At 34.3% G+C, this 22,338-nt stretch overlaps 1 protein-coding gene across 1 annotated transcript in view; it reads right to left on the reverse strand.

Moving 5' to 3' along the window:
- SLC38A6 (solute carrier family 38 member 6) overlaps positions 1-22,338 on the reverse strand; it is a 66,961-nt gene that overhangs the window by 14,566 nt on the left and 30,057 nt on the right. Inside the window, exons 6-8 of the mRNA XM_068965318.1 lie at positions 15,964-16,042; positions 6,101-6,183; positions 5,574-5,632 (exon numbers count right to left, since the gene is read on the reverse strand). Of these exons, the coding sequence (XP_068821419.1) occupies positions 5,574-5,632; positions 6,101-6,183; positions 15,964-16,042 (221 nt within the window). The remainder of the gene's footprint in view (positions 1-5,573; positions 5,633-6,100; positions 6,184-15,963; positions 16,043-22,338) is intronic.

Raw genomic sequence — 22,338 nt, forward strand, 5'->3', positions numbered from 1 at the left:
TTGATGTAACTATTGTAACTGTTTTGGGGTTCCATGAAGTATGCCCATGAAAGATGGCAAACAATCCATAAATGTTGTGTATGTTCTGACTGCTTCATTGACTGGCAGTTCCCATCTCTCTCCCTCTCCTTGGGTCTCTCTATTCTTTGAGACACAAAAATATTGAAATTAGGCCAATTTATAAGCCTACAATGGCCTCTGTTTAAGCGAAAGGAAGGGTTGCACATCCCTCACTTTAAATCAAAAGCTAGAAATGATTACGTGCAGTGAGGAAGGCATGTGCAAAACTGAGATAGGCCGAAAGCACTCTTGTACCAAACTGTTAGCCAAGTGGTGGATGCAAAGAAAAAGTTTCCGAAGGAAATGAAAAGTGTTACTCCAGTGACTACATGAATTATTTAAAAAAAAAAAAAAAAAGTGAAACAGTCTTATTGCTGATATGGAGAAAGTTTTAATGATCTGGATAGAGATCAAAACGGCCACAACATTTCCTTAAGTCAAAGTCAAATCCAGAGCAAGGGCCCCAACTCTCTTCAATTCTACGAAGGGAGAGAAGTGAGGAAGCTGAAGAAGAAAAGTCTGAAGCCAGTAGAGGCTGGTTTGTGAAGTTTAAGGAAAAAAGCCATCTCCATGACATAGAAGTGCAAAGTGAAGCAACAAGTGCTGATGTAGAAGCTGCAGCAATTTATCCAGAAGTTCTAGCTAAGATCATTAATGAAGGTGATTACTAAACAACAGATCTTCAGTGTAGACCAAAGAGCCTTCTATTGGAAGAAGATGCGATCAAGCACTTTCATAGTTGGAGAGAAGTAAATGATTGGTTTCAAAGCTTCAAAGGACAGGCTGACTCTCTTGTTAGGGGTTAATGTAGCTGGTGATCTTAAGTTGAATAGCACAATGCTATTTTACCAGTTTACAAAACCTAGGGCCCTTAAGAATTATGCTAAATCTATATTCTGCCTGTGCTCTATAGATGGAACAACAAAGCTTGGATGACAATACATCTGTTTATTATTTTAAGCCCATTGTTGAGACCTACTGCTCAAAAAAAAAGACCCCTTTCAAAATACTGCTGCTCATTGATAATGCACCTGGTCACCCAAGGGCTCTGATGGAGATGTGCAACAAGATTCTTGTTGTTTTCATGTCAGCTAACATAACATCCATTTTGCAGTCCATGACTTCAGGAGTAATATTGACTTACAAGTCTCATTATTTAAGAAACAATTTTATGAGGCTGTAGGTGCCAGAGATGTGATTCCTCTGATGTATCTGAGCAAAGTAAATTGAAAATTTTCTGGAAAGGATTCACCATTCTAGATGAAATCAAAATATCTGTGATTCACAGGAAGAGGTCAAAATATCAACATTAACAGAAGTTTGGAAGAAGCTGATTCCAGCCTTCATGGATGACTCTGATTTCAGCAGAGGAAGTCATTACAGACATGGTGGAAGGAGCAAAAGAACTAGAATTAGAAGTGGAGCCTGAAGAAGTGACTGAATAGCTGCAGTCTCACAACACAACTGAATGGATTCAGAGTGCTTTTTATGGATGAGAAAAGAAAGTGGTTTCTTGAGATGGAATCTACTCCTGGTGAAGATGCTATGAAGATTGCTGAAATGAATAAAAGGATTTAGAATATTATATAAACTTAATTGATAAAGCTATGGCAGAATTTGAAAGGACTGACTACAACTTTGAAAGAAGTTCTACTGCAGGTAAAATGCTATCAAACAGAAAAATCATCGCATGCTACAGAGAAATCATTTATGAAAACAAGAGTCAATGTATGCACCAAACTTCATTGTTATCTTAAGTAATTGCCACAGCCACTCCAAACTTCAGCAACCACCACCCTAATCAAGGGAAGACTTTTCACTAGCTAAAACAGATTACAACTTGCTGAAGACTCAGGTGATAGCGTTTTTTAGTAATATTTTTTTTCTTTTCCATTAGGTTATTACAAGATATTGAATATAGTTCCCTGTGTTATACAGTAGGCCTCGTCATTTATCCATTTTATATATAGTAGTGTGTATATGCTAATCCCAAACTCATAATTTATCCCCACCTTCTCTCCCTTTTGGTAATCCTAAATTTGCTTTCTGTATCTGTGAGTCTGTTTCTGTTTTGTAAATAAGTTCCTGTGTATCATTTTTTAAGATTTCACATGTAAGTGATAGCATACGATCTTTGTCTTTTTCTTTCTGACTTACTTCATTTAATAATCTCTAGATTCATCCATGTTGGGGCAAATGGCATTATTTCATTCCTTTTTAAGGCTGAGTACTTAAAACATATACTTCTGCTTTATTGACTATACCAAAGTCTTTGACTGTGTGGATCACAACAAAATGTGGAAAAGTCTGAAAGAGATAGCAGACCACTGTACCTGCCTCCTGAGAAATCTGTATGCAGGCCAAAAAGCAACAGTTACAACTGGACATGGAACAACAGATTGGTTCCAGATTGGGAAAGGAGTACATCAAGGCTGTCAATTGTCACCCTGCTTATTTAACTTTTATGCAGAGTATAACATGAGAAACACCAGGCTGGATGAAGCACAAGCTGGAATCAAGATTGCCAGGAGAAATATCAATAACCTCAGATAAGCAGATGACACCACCCTTATGGCAGAAAGTGAAGAGGAACTAAAGAGCCTCTTGATGAAAGTGAAAGAGGAGAGTGAAAAAGTTGGCTTAAAGCTCAACATTCAGAAAACTAAGATTATGGCATCTGGTCCCATCACTTCATGGCAAATAGATGGGGAAACAATGGAAACAGAGACAGACTTTATTTTCTTGGGCTCCAAAATCACTGCAGATGGTGACTGCAGCCATGAAATTAAAAGCCGCTTGCTCCTTGGAAGAAAAGCTATGACTAACCTAGACAGCATATTAAAAAGCAGAGACATTACTTTGCTTACAAAAGTCCATCGAGTCAAAGCTATGGTTTTCCCAGTAGTCACGTATGGATGTGAGAGTTGGAATATAAAAGAAAGCTGAGTGCTGAAGAATTAATGCTTTTAAACTGTGGTGTTGGAGAAAACTCTTGAGAGTCCCTTGGAATGCAAGGAGATCCAACCAGTCCATCCTAAAGGAAATCAGCCCTACATGTTCATTGGAAGGACTGATGCTGAAGCTGAAACTCCAATACTTTGGTCCCCTGATGCAAAGAATGGACTCATTGGAAAAGACCCTGATGCTGGGAAAGATTGAAGGCAGGAAGAGAAGGGGACAACAGAAGATGAGATGGCTGGATGGCATCACTGACTCAGTGGACATGAGTTTGAGTAAACTCCAGGAGTTGGTGAGGGACAGGGAAGCCTGACATGCTGCAGTCCATGGGGTCGCAAAGAGTCAGACACAAGTGAGAGACTTAAGTCACTGACTACAGCTGAGTAAGCAATAAAGTATTTTAAAATTAATATATGTACATTGTTTTCTTAGACATAATGCTGCTGCTGCTGCTAAGTCACTTCAGTCGTGTCCAACTGTGTGACCCCAGAGATGACAAGCCACCAGGCTCCCCCGTCCCTGGGATTCTCCAGGCAAGAACTGCTGTACATTTAATAGACTACAGTACAGTGTAAACATAACTTCTGTACATACTCGGAAAAGATGTATGTGACTCGGTTTATTGCAATGGTCCAGAACTGAACCTACAATATCTCTGAGGTATGCCTACATGCCAATTAAAAGAGAATTAAGAAAGAAGGATATAGCGTGTCTTCACTGCCTCATAACAGACCAAATTTAAATTGTGCTAAAAGGTAAAAATCTGAGCAGATGGTTTGTAAAGTAGGATAATAAATACAGAATAAGGGTATTATTTCCATATGACAGCTACAGGAGAAACGTGCAATGAATTAAAGAGTATCTGCCATGACAGAAATGAATACTGTGAAAACTACAATAGATGTGTTGTATCAATATCTTTTACCTGCTTCAAACTGTTGGCTATAAAAACCAAATTATTCCTACCTATGCAACACTTGTGTGGTCAATTATCTGTGAAGAAAATACTCAATGTTATGTATACTGATTCTCTTTAATATCTGTATGTTCATTTGCAAATACAGGCCACTCTTAACCACGTAGATGCTTTTCAACAATCAAATTATGATGGAAATAGCCTTTGCTCCCCTCTTTATGAGATACCTAAGAAGTGTGCTTATGGATGTTAAGTAAACACTGCAGTAATCATTTCACAATATATGTAAGTTAAGTCATCGTGCTGCACACCTTAAACTTACACAGCACTGTATGTCAATTATATCTCAATAAGACAGAAAGAAAAAGATCTTTTAAATAAGTGTATGTTCAATTCACTTACAAGATACAAGTCAGACAATTTGTGGAGGGAGGGCAATGATTCTAATGTTGGTAAGTTCAACAAATGGTTAAACGGAAACACTGTCAAGTATTTTTAGTTTTAAGAGCACTCATTAAATAAATATTCCTGTACACTGAAACCAGGGTCACTTTCACTTCATTTAAATAATCTAAAGTTATTTTATCCTTGTATCCCAGAAGATAGTTTAGCCTAAGTTATATGCATCCTAGATTGTTTTGACAGCTTGGAAATCTGTTTCTATCATATGGTTTAACTAATGATGTGTTGTCTTGCTCTTTTGGATGGCATGTTTCTTTCATTCATTTCTCAATAACACAGGAGAGTTTAAATAAGCTTATGATTTTAAGAGTTTAATCAAGCCATTTAGGCATGTATTTTGGAAAGTTTAAAATGTTTAATCCTACTTAAGGTTGGACAGATACTGACTGTGGAATAAGCTGTTAAGCAAAAAGAAAAAGGATCTTTCCCCCCAGAGATTCACACAAAGATACTGTCTTTGGAATATTGAAATCTGTTTTAGAAGAATTAAAAGGAAATCAGAAATTTAAATTCTCTTTTATCTTCATATGAAATTATTTTATAAATAAGTTTACCATCTGAGAGAGATTTTTCCTATAATTAAAATGAGCTAATTTAAAAAAATATTCCACATGTGAAAAACAGTATTTCTGTGCAGTCAGCTTCATGAGAGCTTAACCAATGCTTAATAAATCAGATGGGACAGAATTCAGGCACTCCAATTCTTACTAGATCGCTTCAGTGGGTAAACCCCTGAAGCTCTGGTTTCATTAATGGAACTAAGTTTTAAAATTAAGATGATTAGGATTCAAATTGATTTTACAGCTTAGAACCAGCCTGATTCTTATGCTTGAGAACCTCTAAAACATTAACATACATACACAATCTTGTACAGAAATAAATGAATACTTAGACTTACTCAAAGAATTATATTCCAAGGTTTTAACAGAACTGGTGTGCTCTTCTCTCTAGTTAACCACAAGAGAAGCTGAACCTGGAATGCTATTCTTGCTAAGCTTCTTCAATACAGATACTATGAAGGAAACAGTTTTACAGAATAAAAGTGCTTTTAACAACACATTGAAATAAAGTGGGATACCTTTTCAATAAAAAACAGTGTAAAGAGGAAAAAAGGACATTAGCACAATGATTTCCATTTTAGTGAGCAGATAAGTAATATAGTATATTTTAAACTTACCACAAGAGCAAAGAACACCATAAAGAAAAATGATAAACTACTTGTGTAGCCAAGAAAGCCTGTAAAATAACAGTGAAATAAAAAGCAATTTATAAGGAAAGTGATCCTAACATACAGCTACAGCTATACATCTTGGGCATGTTTTTTATTACAGTGCTTGGTATCTGGGGCTTAGGGCTGAGAATAACAACATTCCAACTATCTGTCACAGATCATTTATGTAGTTCTGTACAGCAGAATTGGAACTGGCTTACCACTAATGGCACACTGTAAGAAAAGGCTGCTCTTTAATGTTCCGCTGTAAAGATTTTATTTTAGTGGGGCAGACAAAATACTACTGCAAACCAAGTAATAGGTTAACTAGGCAGGGCTGAAGGCTGAACAACCTAAAATAAATCCAAGTTCAAAATTATTCACAATCACCTTCTGATAAAACTGTGGAACTGTGAAATTTAAAAGCCCCTTAACATTATTTCTTGTTTCTCTTTTCTTATAAACAAATAACATCCTCTTCTCTAAAGACTTACCTATTTTAGGAAGAAGTGCAAGAGGGAACACAATGCCAACACAAATGATTATTAGTAGTGTGTCTCCATCAAGATACCAAGACCTATTAGGGGAAAAAGTTCTACTTTAGGTACAGAGCAACTAAAACCACCTTGACATATTTTATAATAAAATAATATATTGAATACATCATAAATATATTTAATATGATAACAAGTTTGAGAGAATATAAAGATTCATTAGAAATGGAAAGGAACTATATTTATAGCCATTATACCTGCATGGTAGAATGATGGATAATTTTTCTTCTTATACAGTGGTTTTACATATTTTTAAATTTTTCAGGAAGGTGCATGAATTACTAGGAGAAAACATATTACACATTTCATATAAAGGTAATAGAATACTGAATGAGAAAAGGCAGGTAAATGTGTGATGGAGTATTTGATTATTTTTTAAAAAATGGATGCACAGTTTTAAAAAAGTCAGAAAGATATACTTAAAATACCAAAAGCAGATATTTCTATGTAGCAGCACTGAGAAATCTTTATTTTGTGTACTGGTGGCGTATACAAGGTTTTAAAGTTTCAATATAAAAATACATGTGTTGAAGTTTTTAAAAATCAGACTTAATTCTCTAAGACTTTAACGGTAAAGACTTCTCTTTGGTATATAATAATTAAGCAATTCATAAAAGAAGTGCAACTAGTAAATACACATGAAGAAAAAGCCAATCTCTGGTGTTAATTAAAGAAATAACTAATAAGGCTATTGAGACTGAGTAAAAATATTTAAAAAATAATATTCAAGGATGTGAATAATTGGTCCTTCACACATTAGTGATCTTGTCAATTAGCACTATCTTCTGGAAAAATACTGATAATGTGTGGTAATCTACTCTGAGAGAATAATCTAAGATATAAAGAATTTTATGTGCATGAAGCTGTGAGTATAACATTATCATAATATTAAAAAGTTGAGGAAAATCTTATATAACCAACAATAGAAAATATTTGTCAAAAACAGCATACTCAATGGAATGTTAAACAGCTTTTATTTTTTTAAAAAAAGACAGTTTACTAAAAACAGAAAATATTAATGATAAAAATATAAAATAATGATTATTAACTATGTTTTAAAAATGTTTAGGGGGAAAAATTCAAAGGAAATAAAATGATAGCAGGGATTAGGTAAGAGACAGTATTATGTATAAATTTTATTTGCTTTGTCTTCTAAATTTTCTGTAAAGTGGCTATCATTTTTACTCTGAAATATATGCATGTGCACATCAAAATGGTAACAAAGTAAAATTCATGCTAATATGAGAGCTGGGAGCATCAAAGATAACAGGTATTACTCTTTCAAGTCATTTGTTAGATGTTCTCTGAATTTCCAGTTGACTATAATGTATCCTTTCACTATCAGATAGCCAAAGTCTCCCACTGCCATGTTAAATTAAGAAAATGGACAAATTCCTAGAAACATACAGTGTACCAAGACTGAATCATGAAGAACTAAAAAATATAAACAGACCAATAATGAGTAAGGTCACTGCACCAGTAATAAAAAACCTACCAACAAAGAAAGGCCCAGGACCAGACGGTTTCGCTGGTGAGTCCCACCAAACATTTAAAGAAAAACTAATGCCAGTGCTCCTCAAACTCTTCCCAAAAATTGGACAGGAGAGAACAGTTCCAAACTCATTTTCTAAGGTGAGCATGCCCTACTATCAAAGCCACATAAGAACATTACAAAAAACAAAACTTACAGATCAATATCCCTGGTGAATATATTATAAAAATTCTCAACAAAATATTAGTAAACCAAATCCAACAGCACATTAAAAGCATCATATATTATGATCAAGTGGGACTTATCCATAGGATGCAAGGATGGATCAACATATGAAAATCAGTCAACATGATATAGCACATTAACAGAACGTAAGACAAAAAACACATGGTCAAATACGTTAAAACATATAATTAAAATGCTAAAAAATATGTTTTAAAAAAATGTTAAAAACATATGATTTAAAAAACAGATGCCAAAAAAGCATGTGACAAAACACAATATTCATTTATGATTTAAAAAAAAACTTCAACAAATTTAGTACAGAGGGAGGAAACCTCAACATAAGGGCCATGTATAACAAGCTCATAGCTAATATCATACTCAACAGTGAAAAGCTTAATGTTTTTACTCTAAGGTCAGGAATGAGACCAGGATGCCTACCCTCACCACTCTTATTCAACATAGTACTGGAAGTCCTAGCTGAAACAATCAGGCAAGATAAAGAAATAAATGGCATCCAAATTGAATAAGAAGTAAATCTGTCATTATTTGCAGATATGATCTAATATATAGGAAATTCTAAAGACTTCAACCAAAAAAACTGATAGAGCTAATCAAAAAATATTATAAAGCTGAATGATACATAAACAACACACAGAAATCAGTTGTATTTTTATAAACTAACAAGTATCTGAAAAAGAAATAAAACAATCAGTTCAGTCATGTCGAGTTTTCCAATTTGCTGGCATAGTGAGTGCAGCATTTTCACAGCATCATCTTTCAGGATTTGAAATAGCTCCACTGGAATTCCATCACTGCCACTAGCTTTGTTCGTAGTGATGCTTTCTAAGGCCCACTTGACTTCACATTCCAGGATGTCTGGCTCTAGATTAGTGATCACACCATCGTGATTATTCGAGTCATGAAGATCTTTTTTGTACAGTTCTTCTGTGTATTCTTGCCACCTCTTCTTAATATCTTCTGCTTCTGTTAGGTGCATACCATTTCTGTCCTTTTATTATGCCCATCTTTGCATGAAAAGTTCCCTTGGTATGTCTAATTTTCTTGAAGAGATCTCTGGTCTTTCCCATTCTATTATTTTCCTCTAACTTTGCATTGATCACTGAGGAAGGCTTTTTTAATCTCTCCTTGCTATTCTTTGGAACTCTGCATTCAAATGGGTATATCTTCCCTTTTTTTCCTTTGCCTTTAGCTTCTCTTCTTTCCTCAGCTATTTGTAAGGCCTCTTCAGACAGCTATTTTACTTTTTTGCATTTCTTTTTTTGGGGATGGTCTTGATCACTGCCTCCTGTACAATCACAAAGCTCCATCCATAGTTCTTCAGACACTCTATCACTTCCACTGTATAATCATAAGGGATTTGATTTAGGTCATACCTGAATCGTCTAGTGGTTTTCCCTATTTTCTTTAATTTCAGTCTGAATTTTGCAATAAGGAGTTCATGATCTGAGCCACAGTCAGCTCCTGGTCTGTATCCCACTCACAATAGCATAAAAGCAGTAAAATACTTATAAATATTCAACCAAGGAAGTGAAAGACAGTCAAACTTAAATGAAAGAAATTGAAGACACAAACAACTAGAAAGATATCCCGTCTGTGTTCATGGATCAAAATAGTCAATATTGTTAAAATGTCTAAACTATCCAAAGCTATCTATAGTCAATGCAATCCCTATCAAGTCCCAGTGACAGTTTTTTTCTCAAAATAGAACAAAAATTCTAAAATTTGTATGGAACTACAAAAGGCTCCAAATAGCCAAAGCAATCCTGAGAAAGAAAACAAAGTTGACTTCAAAGTATACTGCAAAGCTTTTGTAATCAAAAAAGTATAGTACTGGCATAAAAAAAGACACATAGTTCAAAAGAACAGACTATAGAGCCTAGGCATACTCTCCCACCCCACATACTGTCAAATAATATTTGAGAAAGGACTCAAGAATATTCAGTGTGAGTCTTTTCAAAAAATTATACTGAGGAAATTGGATAGCCATATACAGAAAAATGAAAACTAATTTATACCACTCACAAAAATTAACTTGAAATAAAGACTTAAATGTAAAATCTGAAACTTATAATTTATAGAAAAAAACATAAAGAAAATGCTCCTTGACATTGGTCTTGGGAACAATTTTTTTTTAATATGACACCAAAAGCACAGGCAAGAAAAGCAAAAGTAAATGGAACTGAAATGAAAATATAAATGAAAATATAAAAATGAAAAGTTCTGTACAATAAAAGAAACAATTACCAGAATGAAAAGGCAGTCTACAGAATGAGAGAAAATATTTCCAAATCATATATCTGATAAAGGGCTAATATTCAAAATATATAGAGAACTCCTACAATTGAACAGCAAAAAATCAAACAAATCCAATTTTAAGATGGGCAAAGTAAATAGATAGGTTTTCCCAAAGAAGATATATGAATGGTTAACAGGTACATGAAAAGATGACCAACATCACTAATCTACAAATCAAAATCACAAGGAAATATCACCTCACACCTGTTAGTATGGATATCATCAAAAAGACAAGAGACAACAAGTATTGGCAGGGATGTGGAGAAAAAGAAAGATTTGTGCATTTTTGGTGGGAATGTGAATTGGTTCAGCCACTATGGAAAATAGTAAGTTAGTTCCTCAAAAAATTAAAAGCAGAACTACCACATGATTGATCCAACAATCCCATATCCGGGCATATATTTAAAGAAAATAAAAACAGGATATCAAAAAGATATCTGCACTCCCATGTTTATCGGCTATTATTCACAGTAGCCAAGTTACGGAAACAAGCTAAGTGTCTGTCAGTGGATGAAGGGATAAAGAAAATGTGGTATAAAACACACACACACACACACACACACACACAAACACACACTGGAATATTATTCAGCCATGAGAAAGATATGTTGCCATTTGTGACAACACTGATGGACACTGAGGACACTATGCTAAGAGAGGTGTCAGACAGAAAAAGACAAATACTGTATATCATGTATATGTGGAATTTAAGAAACAGTAGGATGGTGGTTAGCAGGGGCTGGTAGGTAAGGGAATGGAGGAGAGGTTGGTCAAATGGTACAAATCTGCAGTTAGAGGATGAATAACTTCTGGGACTCTAATGCAAAACAATGTGATTCTAGTTAACAGAATTATTTTATATACTTAGAAGTTGCTAAGAGACAGAATCTTAAATATTCTCACCACAAAAAAGAAATGATAATTATGTGAGGTAATGGAGGTATCAGCTAAACACTACAGTGGTAATCATACCACAATATATGTGTACCAAATTTATACACTGGATACCCTAAACTTACACAATATATAGTTGACAATTGTATATGTTAACTCCAGGGACTCAGCAGTAAAGAATCTGCCTGCAATGTAGGAGACATGGGTTCAATCCCTGGGTCAGCTAGATCCCCCGAGGAGGGCATGGCCACCTACTCCAGTATTCTTGTCAGGATAATCCCCATGGACAGAGGGGCCTGGCAGGCTGTGGTCCATGGGGTTGCAAAGAGTTGGACATGACTGAAGCAACTAAGCACCAACACAAGCATCAATACCTCAATTTTTTTAAAAAAGAAAGAAAACGTTTTCCTTTAAATCGGCTTCAACCCATGGGTTCTAAGACAAACTTTATGATTCACTGTGTCTCTTTTACACCTTAGTTTATGAAGAAGTCCTTTTTAATGTATCTTGAAAAGGTACTCTTGGGTGCTGACAACTTCTTCTTTAACAACAAGAGAAGGAGCAGCAGCTGGAGAAACACCATGATCATAGCTTGCCCTTCTCCAGCCTAACTCATGTCTTTAGGAAATGCACGTGCCAGACACTACATCCTGCACACAAGTATTTCTAGCTAATGGGCCTGAAGCTGTGCTCTCTACATCTGCACATGCCCCTCAAGTCCTGGTAAGCAGGAGGTTCTAAGAGAGCATGGAGACTACAAATACTACATGACACTTTTTGGCATATTCGTCTTCTACTCACTCTTGAATATGCATGAAAATGAGAACTTCAAAATATCCCTCACCGAGGAACACCTGGCAACTAAATTTCTAAAGCTGGCAAAAAGCCCAGGGCTCCATGCCTGAAATCTCTTTCCTTCTGTGACCCAAAACAGACTCAGACAGTTGCAGCGCCAGGAGAAAAAAAGGCCCAGAGGCACACCAAAGAAGATTCCATCTGTTCTGCTGTCCCTCCTGTCACGAAGCAAGAATTGGGCAAAGGGAGTAGGTTAATCCTATGGAGCACACTGATCTTTTCTCCTGTGTTAAGAATCTTAGCAACACTTTGAAACCCTGCAGTCTATAACATTTACTATTATGTATTATACTTTATAACTTCACATTATTTCAGATCATAATTCACTCATGTCCATGGAAGTCACACAATTGCCCAAAGCTTTGGGTCTGAAGATAAGTTCACTTCCTCCCAGTGGTAACTCGGAATCTCAGAGTTATGGAATGTTAGAGCTAGAAGGGACCTCAGAGATCATCTGGTTCAACAACTTCATTGTATATGTCTACAAAATCAGCAAAAGGACAATGAAGATCTTAGTAACAGAAGCAATGGAAATACTCTCTATTCTTGAATAGTCACTCTGAATTTATGGCCTCATTTTTCTTAAGACTGTGATTTCTTTACACTCTCCTCTTCACAAGATTACACTTTTAACTTCTGATATTAAAAAGAACTTAAAAAAATTCCTCTATCCCTAGTTTGGCTACTGATTAATATTAGTCATTTCTTATCTTTATTAAGTTATGTTAACACAGGCAATTATAAATACAATGCTTTTCTTTACCATTTGTCAACAATCAAGGCAATACAGTAATGCACAGTAAAATTAGCTCAAATTTCATGTGCATGTCACAGTCGACTGAGTTGTATTTGACAATGGATATTTTCCAAGGAGCAGAAATGACTAAACTTTACAAAATAAAACTCCAGCTTGAGAAATACAAGCCAGTATAAAGAAATCGCAGAAGCACAATTGAAAAATCAAGATTTTAGAAGAATATGCTAACCTTGAAATTCTTCCTATGTAGGGGAAGAAAAGAGCTATCTAACAGAACCCGTTTCCTACTGTGATCTAAATATACATTCTCTTCAAGCCAAAAGAATTAGAGTAAAAAGTTTTACACTTCCTAGAAAACTCGTGTGATCTATGGATTTAATCCTATGTGATAAAATTGTTCCAAGTATGAAATATATGGTATAGATCCCTAGCTGTATTGCAAATGCTTTGGCATGTAGATTTTCCCCCATATTTTAATGAAAACCAGATTTATTTATAAGTTGCTTTAATTTCATTCTTGAACGGAATGGAACAAGAGTATCATATGTTCTGAATTAGGATCTTACTCACATCCCATATCAATTATGTAACTCAAATGCAAGACAACTTAATTGTGTCAATCATATTCTGCTGACAAGATCATTAAATGTTAACATAGAGCTTCCAAGTTGTAACAGCCATAGATTTTTTAAAAATGTTACTCTATGAAAAATATAGATGCCTCATAAAAATTTGGTATAAGTATTATAGCTTCTGACTTCTAATAATAATTTTTGAAATTAGAATATTATAAAAGTAGTTCCTTTTTGATAACATCTTTATAAAGGTTTATTTTTCACAAAGGTACATCAAATCTTACATATAACACAGAACATAAGCACAACTGAAAATTCTTAACTGCAATTTATTGTAACTCAAAATCTAAAAGTATATCAATATTATACTGATCTCACAGAAGAAATATTGCTCTGTAACTCTACCTAGAAATAAACTGTGCTAGGTAGTCAAATCAATTACCATAACATTATTTCTTAATTATTTCATAATATTAAACTTTTTTCATAGTATTAAACTTTAAAGACATGATTTATCTGCATTCTAACCAATTAATAAGTCACTTACTAATGCTTTTCAAAACTTTGAAATCCAAAATAAGTGAATATATATTACATTTAAAACAAGATGCGTAGTTTTAAAACATTGTAACAGATGTTGCAAACTGTTCACAGTATTTTGAAGTATATACAGTTTTAAAAATTTCATTTCTGATGTAAAAATAACTGATCAATTTTCTACTAATATGAATAAGATGGGAGTTACTTTTTATTTATTTCTTTAAACAAATTAGAGAAAATAAGAAAATGACAACTGATTTAAAATGATGCTATGGTAAAAGTATCACTTTTAAAGAAAGAAGACCTAAGTTTTAATAGAATTTCTGTCACATACTACCTTAATTATTTCTAAAACTTTATATGTATTTTTGTCCCTCTTCTTTCCGCCAAGACATATGACATAAAAAAAGTAGATAGAAGTAACCAAACTCAGGATCAAGAAAAAGGAGAACACATGTGACAACTATTAAGATTAACACAGTTAATGCCATACATTCAAATTTGACTTTGACTTTTCTGGCAGTTAGAGCAAATAGGGAAAAACCACCTTTATACAGTTATTATTATTGCAATTTCTTTTTAAAAATTGAGTTGTAACTGACATTCAACATTATGGAGTTGCTTGATTTCCCACATTTACATTATGCTATCAGCTTACAAAACCATGTATATGTATAATATCTTATTTGGTCATCCCAACAACTTTGTTAAGAAGGCAATACCAGTACCACCATTACGCCAGATAAAGAAACCTCAGGCTCAAAATTAAGTTATACGGCCAAAGAAGTTAAATTAATTTCCTGAGATTACTGAATATGAAATGAATAGAACACATGTTTCCTTACTCTTAGCCTAACAGTCTTCATTTTACCTCTTATTGCTTTGAGTTTCTTAGCCCTAAATTATAATGGAAATTTATGGCATAGAATTTTTTAAGTAATAGAAGTTATCCTCATTATTTTTTACACCAAATGTAAAAGCAAATTTTACATAGGTGTGTCATTTAGCAATTGTTTATCAAAATAAGAGCATAAAACTTAAAACTAGATAAAGCTACAAATAAAACAAGGTAGCTCTAAGTATCAGATGTGACAATGAATATGGAAACTTTCTAAACTGTAAAGTACTATACAAAAGCACATCTTCCAATGATCAAAAATCAGTAAGAACTTCTTACCTTTTCACATTATCTTGATAGTTCCTATTCAGATCTAAACTATATCATATTTTTCTTATAAATATGTATTTGTAGTTGTCTAAGTAGAATTCTTTCATGGAAGTCAACTTGTAAAAGCTAAAACTCAATTTTGAAAACTTGCCCTGCAATCCAGAAGAAGTTGGAACAAAATATTGGAGCAAAACAACCAAATATTTAAATCAAAAAGTCTGATGGGTTTTGTTGTTGTGATTTAGAAATTACATGAATTAATTTGATGACAATTGAAAGGATTCATTCAGCTCTTTCAAGTTTGTTTTTCTCAAAATTTCATGTTATATATAGTAAGAGGAAAACTATAATTAATTTGGAGTTTTTTCTTCATAAAAAAAGATGAGTTAATATTCTTTAGAACCCAGTGTTTTTATAAAAAAAAAAAAAGAAAGGAGAAGAGCAGTATAACATGGTTTAGTATTATATATAATACTGTTAAAAACAGGAAATGAAACAATTTTTTTTCCAATAATGCTTTATAACAGGATTTTACACAAGTACACTGTAACTTTATCTCTCTGATTTCTCTTTATCACTGTGGTTTGCTGAAAAGTGACAGCAGGATTATCTGCTCCCCTCCTTTAAGACCTTTACCGTCAGTGCTTTCAGCCTCCCGGCTCCTCCAACCAATCTTTCGTATCCAGAAATTTCTCCTCTACTCTTCTCTAAGAGCTGGCTCATACTTGTCTTGCTCTTTCGTGCCCCCATGGAAAGCAGGGATTGCCACTGGCCTGTCAGAGGGTTCACAGACCATTGTTCTGCACATAATCGTTACCATGAACGGTCTGCAGGGGTTCCTTCTCCAGGACCACTGTCTCTGCATAACTTTGTATGTGTCTTGAGGGCAGAAACTACATTTACCTTATTTTACAAAAGGGCTTAATAGATATTTATTGAATTAATAAATAAATGAATACAATGTGAAATACTTTTTCTTACCCACTGTAGTCTCCAGATAAAAATTCTGAAATAGTAGCAGGAAGTTCTGTTTTAATGATTAAAAGATAAGATGACATAGCTGCAGACAGAATAAAAAGAGTTCCTATTAGAATCCTATAACTTTTAACCATTTACAGAACAATCTTATTTAGAAACACAGATACCGATTTGGGCTATGACAGCATGTAGAAGATTAATTCATACTGCACTGTCCTCAAAGAAAGATACATACCAGGAATGGAGATAAATAAAGATAAATAATTAATATTCTTTGTAGAGAAGAATAATTGGTAAGCTCATTAGGTATCTTTTGTTTACATTTCAAGTTCAAGGCAAAAGATTTAGGTAAGAGAAAGGTTCTTGATTACAACCCACTTAGAAAGAAAATTTTGCATGTGTGTGTGCATGCGTACGTGCATGCTCAGTCGTGTCTGACTCTTTGTGACCCCATGGGCTGTAGCCCACCAAACTTCTCTGTCCATGGAAACTTTCCAGGCAAGACTACTGGAATGGGTTGTTATTTCCTAGTCCAGGGGATCTTCCCGTGAAGCTAGACAAAAACTCTTAATGCTATCTCCTAGTACAAGGCATTAGAGATTAGTTTAGCAACAATTGATATAGAAATAAGAGATAAATAAGTATAGCTAATAAATCTGATTATTTGTTCTTGCTTATTAGAGAGAGACCTCTGGCCAGTAGTCTCACTTCTTCTCTTTCTCTGCTACTGTCCTTCCACACACACTTTGGACTCATGCTATTATAAAACAATAGCAAAATGCAAAATGAGTTACATTTTAAATTACTCTCCAAAACAGATTAGAAAAGATTCAATTGAAATTATTAAGCACATTAAAGGGACAAAACTTACAATTATTATTCTGTTTTATTAACAGGGCTCCTTTATATTATGTAAATAAAACCCAAAGTTAGCATTATTTCTCACATTTTATCAGACAGGATTCAAGAAATAACCTGCTTTTACAGCATTTTAATAATGATCCTATTTCTGGTGTAGCTATAAAAAAAAAAAAAACAAAAAAACCTCACATCTTATAAACCTTCCATCCCACACTGGGAAATGTTTTCATATGGTTACAGAATAGAGAACTCATTTATATGTAAATAATTGAGCTTAAACTTAAATGCTTAAGTAACGTACAGAAACCCAGATGATCTGGAGTCAGTTTAACAGAGTAATAATCTCTGCTTCCCCTAGAGATTAAGTATATATTTAAAAAGAGCCAACAAGAATATGTCCATGAAGAATAGAGAGCACTCTGTGTGCATGTTAACTTTATTACTTATTTATATTTCAGGAAACATTTCACTTTCTCCTTGGACCTACAAAACCAAGAACATAAATGAATGCCAAGTCTGAATGGCAAAAATCTGAGGAAAAACTGATTGAAAAGCTCAAAGAGTTTAAAAAAAAGAATGTATATTTTTCAATCAACAAATATAAAAGTAGCTGAGCTTCACAATTATTACAGTGCTGCATGACTGCTCAACACTGGGGGAAAAAAGGTTATATACTAGTTTGTGTATAAGTTTATATGAAGATAGGCAATGCTTACACATATAAACACATACACTCTCATTTTTTTTTTAATAAAATAACATGTACCTATGGCAAAGTAAAATTTAGAGCAGTTAATGGTCACTTCTCTTCAGTGAAAATACACATATTCACACTTTGCAGTTTATGACCATTTCTTTTTTCCCAGCGGAAGTACAACTGTTGAAACAAAGCCTTTTAGTCAGCAGAAGTATAGCATGTTTCTTCAAATGCTTTGTTAGTTATGGGACATCACAATTAATTGTATGTGGAAAGATATTCTAAGTCATTCATATTCTCATATGGAAAAATGCTACCAGTTTGGTACAGAACAGAAGGAAGGTTTAGATTAACCTTCTCCACTCAAGAATTTGGGGGTCTTTGTTTGTAATACTTTATCTATTCCAAAGAATCATACACATATGGTGTGATGATGAAAATCATGAACTGAATTTTCTGAAACTGGCCTAGGGCTACTTAAATATATCTTGCAAGGAAAAAAAAGACAAAAGTACCTTTAAAACAAGGAATGCAGACTTCCTACACAATGTAATTTATTATCTGTCCATCAGTCTTTCTTGCTTGGATTAATCCAATACCACATGCTTTACTAAGGTTTCAGACATTCATCTCTTTCAGTAATTTTCTATTATTTCTTTTAGATCTTTAGTTGTAAAAAGCTTCAGTGAATATGAGATCCTATTTCTTCCTAATATACAATCTGTCATTCTTCCCAGAATTTCTATTAGCCCCTGGCTAATCATTTGATCACGTTTATCCTCTGTTGGAGCCTTAACTCTTTCGTTTTCAAATGGGAGTCCTATTTCATTAGATTTCAGTCTGGAGAATCATGTATATTTCAAGAAATATGAACTCATCAAACATGTTTCTCTCTCAAAAAGAGTCTCAGCATACAAGATATAAATATAACAAAACATGTAAAATATTGCTCCTTTCTTAGAGAATGCTGGTGTTTTAAGAGCTACAAAACCACAGAGCTCATGTGAGGGGAAACTCCACTGATGAAACAAAGAAAGATACCACTCTTTTCACTGTGTAGATTATTTTTTCCTAGCCACAAGTAAACTTGCATGCAAGGACTGGCACCTTAACATATTATAAATATACATTAAGTTAGGAATACATCTTAATTAGATTTACATAAAAAGAATAATCAGCTCAATAAAATAAAGTGGAAAAGCTTCAAAAATATGAAATCAATAGGAATGTTATGTATCCATTGTTTTTTCCAATGGCTTCCCTGATAGCTCAGCTGGTAAAGAATCCGCCTGCAATGCTCCAAAAGTTGCCTGCCACACCTTTCATCTCAATGTGTTCTATTAATAGCATAAGGAAGTGTTAAAGGACTTATCTGACAGACAGGTCATAAGCAAGAATTTGTAAATGATTTTTGCTGACATCGATACACAGCATGGACTCCTAATACAACACACACCATGTTGTCCTCTAAATAATAGCTGGAGCAGGGTCATCCACAAAAGCCATGGCTATAGTTAAGTGGTTCTCCATACCGCCAAAGCCAGAATTAGGGCTAGAAGACATACCTTAGTGACAGGTATTCAGCCATTATAAATCATTTAGTTTCACCACATTAACTAAATAGCTATTCTTTTCTCCCTTGTTTTAAACCTAACTAATAGAACTCATTTAATAGAAACTGCCCTAGGAAGGAAATAAAAATCTGTCAACTTAATCAAAACACAGGAGTTGAAAGTATTTTATACAAACCATGAGGAGAAGCAACTGTACATTAAGAAAAGACTAAAACAGGGTAAAATTTGATTAGGCAATAGCAAGTGGTAAGGTATTAATATTGGTTGATCTAATCATAAACAGAAACACTTGAGTTGGGAGCATGGAGGCTGAGGGGAGAGATGTCAAAAGCACAAAAGGGGAAAGCGCTCTTCTGGAAGAGGAGAATTACAAGAGCAACATTGGGGTGGGGGTTTAGGATGCCTATTCCAAGTGATTTACAGGTTACTTTCTCCTTTACATTTATTTCTTCACCACAAACCTGTGAGGCAGATATTCTTTATTTCACAGGTGAGGAAATGGAGACTCGGCGAGTTAACCTGCCAAGGATAGTGATGGTGGAAACAGCCCGTCTGGCTTGAGAAATCTACTCTATTAACTGTTACACTATAAGAAAGTGCAGAGAAGCAAAGTGAAGAAGAAATCCACCACAGCAAAGAAAAATAAAAAAGGTCTACCAAAAGGAGCACTCCCCAGAATTATTCTTTTTTCATCACCATTTAAACAATAAATTGTTTCTGAATGCTGAGTTTCACAGTTGCATTCAAAGAAAACAAAGAATTTCTGTAACAGAGAACCTAAGTTAGAAGTGCTAAAAACACTTAAAATGTTTGTTTCACTCTGACCTGTATTTTCATTTCAGTTTTATAGCTGGTTTGGTAAAGTGATTAGTCAACATGCCTCAGACAAGCCAAAGAATCTCATGATAGGACTCTGCTGGATTTACCATGATGATTCTATTTTATCCACAGCTATTATTGTAGTTCAGAAGAGAAAGTGTCCTATTCTCACATATCTGAGATATTAACACTACCCTGAAATTGAAAAAAATATATAACAAAAATCAATCCCTCTTCCGACAAACCCTATTCTCTCATAGGCTACTCTTCCCAGCACTCCTCAAAAAAAAGCAAAAGAGAAGACAAATTGGAGTTTGGAGATTTCAACTGGAGTTTGGACCTAAGAAACCATTAGTTTACAAAAATAATTATCCTTTTTGTTAAACATTTAAAATACATGTATGAAGGTTTAGATTGCACAGCTCTATTTTTAAGACAGAATTAGGTTTTTCAGCACTTGGAAAAAGTTCAGCAACTTCTTCAGGGATTAGTCAGCCAGTTCTACACAGATGAACTGGGGGAGGAAATAACAAGTTTGCCTTTCCTTCTAAAAGAGATTCAATTTTACTTCAAACATGTTTTCGGTCATGGATAGCAATTGGTTTATTCTATTCAATGTGTCTTACTAACCTGGCGTTCCTACTATATGTCCAAATGCCACTGAAAGGCTATTCCCGCTCAACACAGGGCACAACAGAATCTCTCTTTTTAAAAAAAGGTTTTAAAAAAAATTGAAAACAAGGTCATTTCCCTATTTCGTGTACAAATGGAAATCAAAAATATATGGAGGAACTTTTCCCTTCCATAACCCTAGGAAAATATACATATTTGTTTTATCATCTATCAAGATCTTAAACTTGAATAAAAACTGACCAGAATATTTACTGTCCTGAAACACCTATAATTAAACTTCAATAAAACTTATTAAGAAATACATTATTTTCAAAAACATTTTTAAAGTGACATGTAACCAGTAAATTTTGTCAAAGGAAAGACTTTTGAGAAAGATTCCCCCTCCAAAATTCCTCTATTTCTTCTACTCTAAGACAGAGCTTTCCAGAATTTCCAGACAATACTATTCAGGCCTCAAAAAAGACTACGGATGAGCTGACCAGCAGATGGCATTGTAACAGCACGCCCAACCCCTATTTCCCAGGTGATAGTACAAACTAGTACTTCTAAGGCTTCCATGTCTTACCAAGACAAAATAGCAACAACTTTTTTTTCAGGAATAAAGTAAAGCCAAAATGTTTCTAATTTAATATTACAACACAATTTTGAAAAATACTGAGAATTTGGCATTTTTATAATTCTCAACTAAGAATGATCTTATTTATACCTTTCTGTTTATGAGACTTAGAAACTGTGCCACTTGACCACATAAAAGGGCTCTGAGTTGCTCTTAAAGTTGAGATTCCCAAACTGAGGTGTGAATCAAGGCTGCCAGAGTAGATCTGTGGTTCTCTGTCAGTCTGGAAAATCTGGGTCATTATGGCAATTTCAGGAAGTTTCAGTAAATCTAATATTTAGGGTTCTCTTTTCACAATATGCAGCAGTGATTCAATCTTCATTCTCGTTTAAAGAACTAAGGAAAGAATATGCCATCAACAGCGGACCTTCATATTTCAGAAGAGCAAAATAAGAATTTAACATACTCCTAGGAGCCACTCTCCCTGCGTTTTGAGTTGGGCAAGAGACAAGATCAGAAACACCAATTACCTTCACTTTTACCACGTACTCATCAGAGTTAATAGGACTTTCTCTTAGCTTAAGTAAAGATGATTTGAGTCTCCTGCTTGATTTCTAGGATATTTTAGCTAACTGAGTGTTCTATCGCAAACCTAACGCAAATGCAAGCACATATGGAACTAACTACTTACCTTGGTTTTTAGGAAAGGACTCTCATAATCCAGCAAAATTAGAGGAACTATATGGAAACCTGTACTTATTTGGTATTACAGTTCTTAATCCTTTCCTTACAGTCCACTAAATTCAAGCCCTCAGCCAGAGTTCTCTTCCCTGTAACAGCATTAAATATTAAAACTTCCAGATGCTTCTTTTCTGACTTTGTGTCTAAGCAACGATCTCAGCAAATGTCCCTCTGGTGCCTGAGGCACTAGGCAGCTGGAGGCTCTCTCTGGCTCTGGTCTGTTTTGGGACCCCAATTCATCAGTGTTGGGAATCTATCAGGAACTGCTTCTAAGAAGTATTTTACCATGTGGCTCTCCATTTTTTAAAGGTAACAGTTTCCATAATCCTAAGAGTACTAAATTTAATGAGTCATATTTTTTTTTCTATCATAAAGTTCAGAGATTTTTCAAAGACAGTAGACTTTTCCAATCTATTTGTTAGACCACACTAGTTCTCTGTGACTAATACTTGGTGTGTGATTGATATTGGGGAAAAAAAGATTTTCTGTGAAGTTCT

The sequence above is a fragment of the Capricornis sumatraensis genome, chromosome 2, assembly GCF_032405125.1.
Source record: "Capricornis sumatraensis isolate serow.1 chromosome 2, serow.2, whole genome shotgun sequence".
NCBI lineage: Eukaryota > Metazoa > Chordata > Mammalia > Artiodactyla > Bovidae > Capricornis > Capricornis sumatraensis.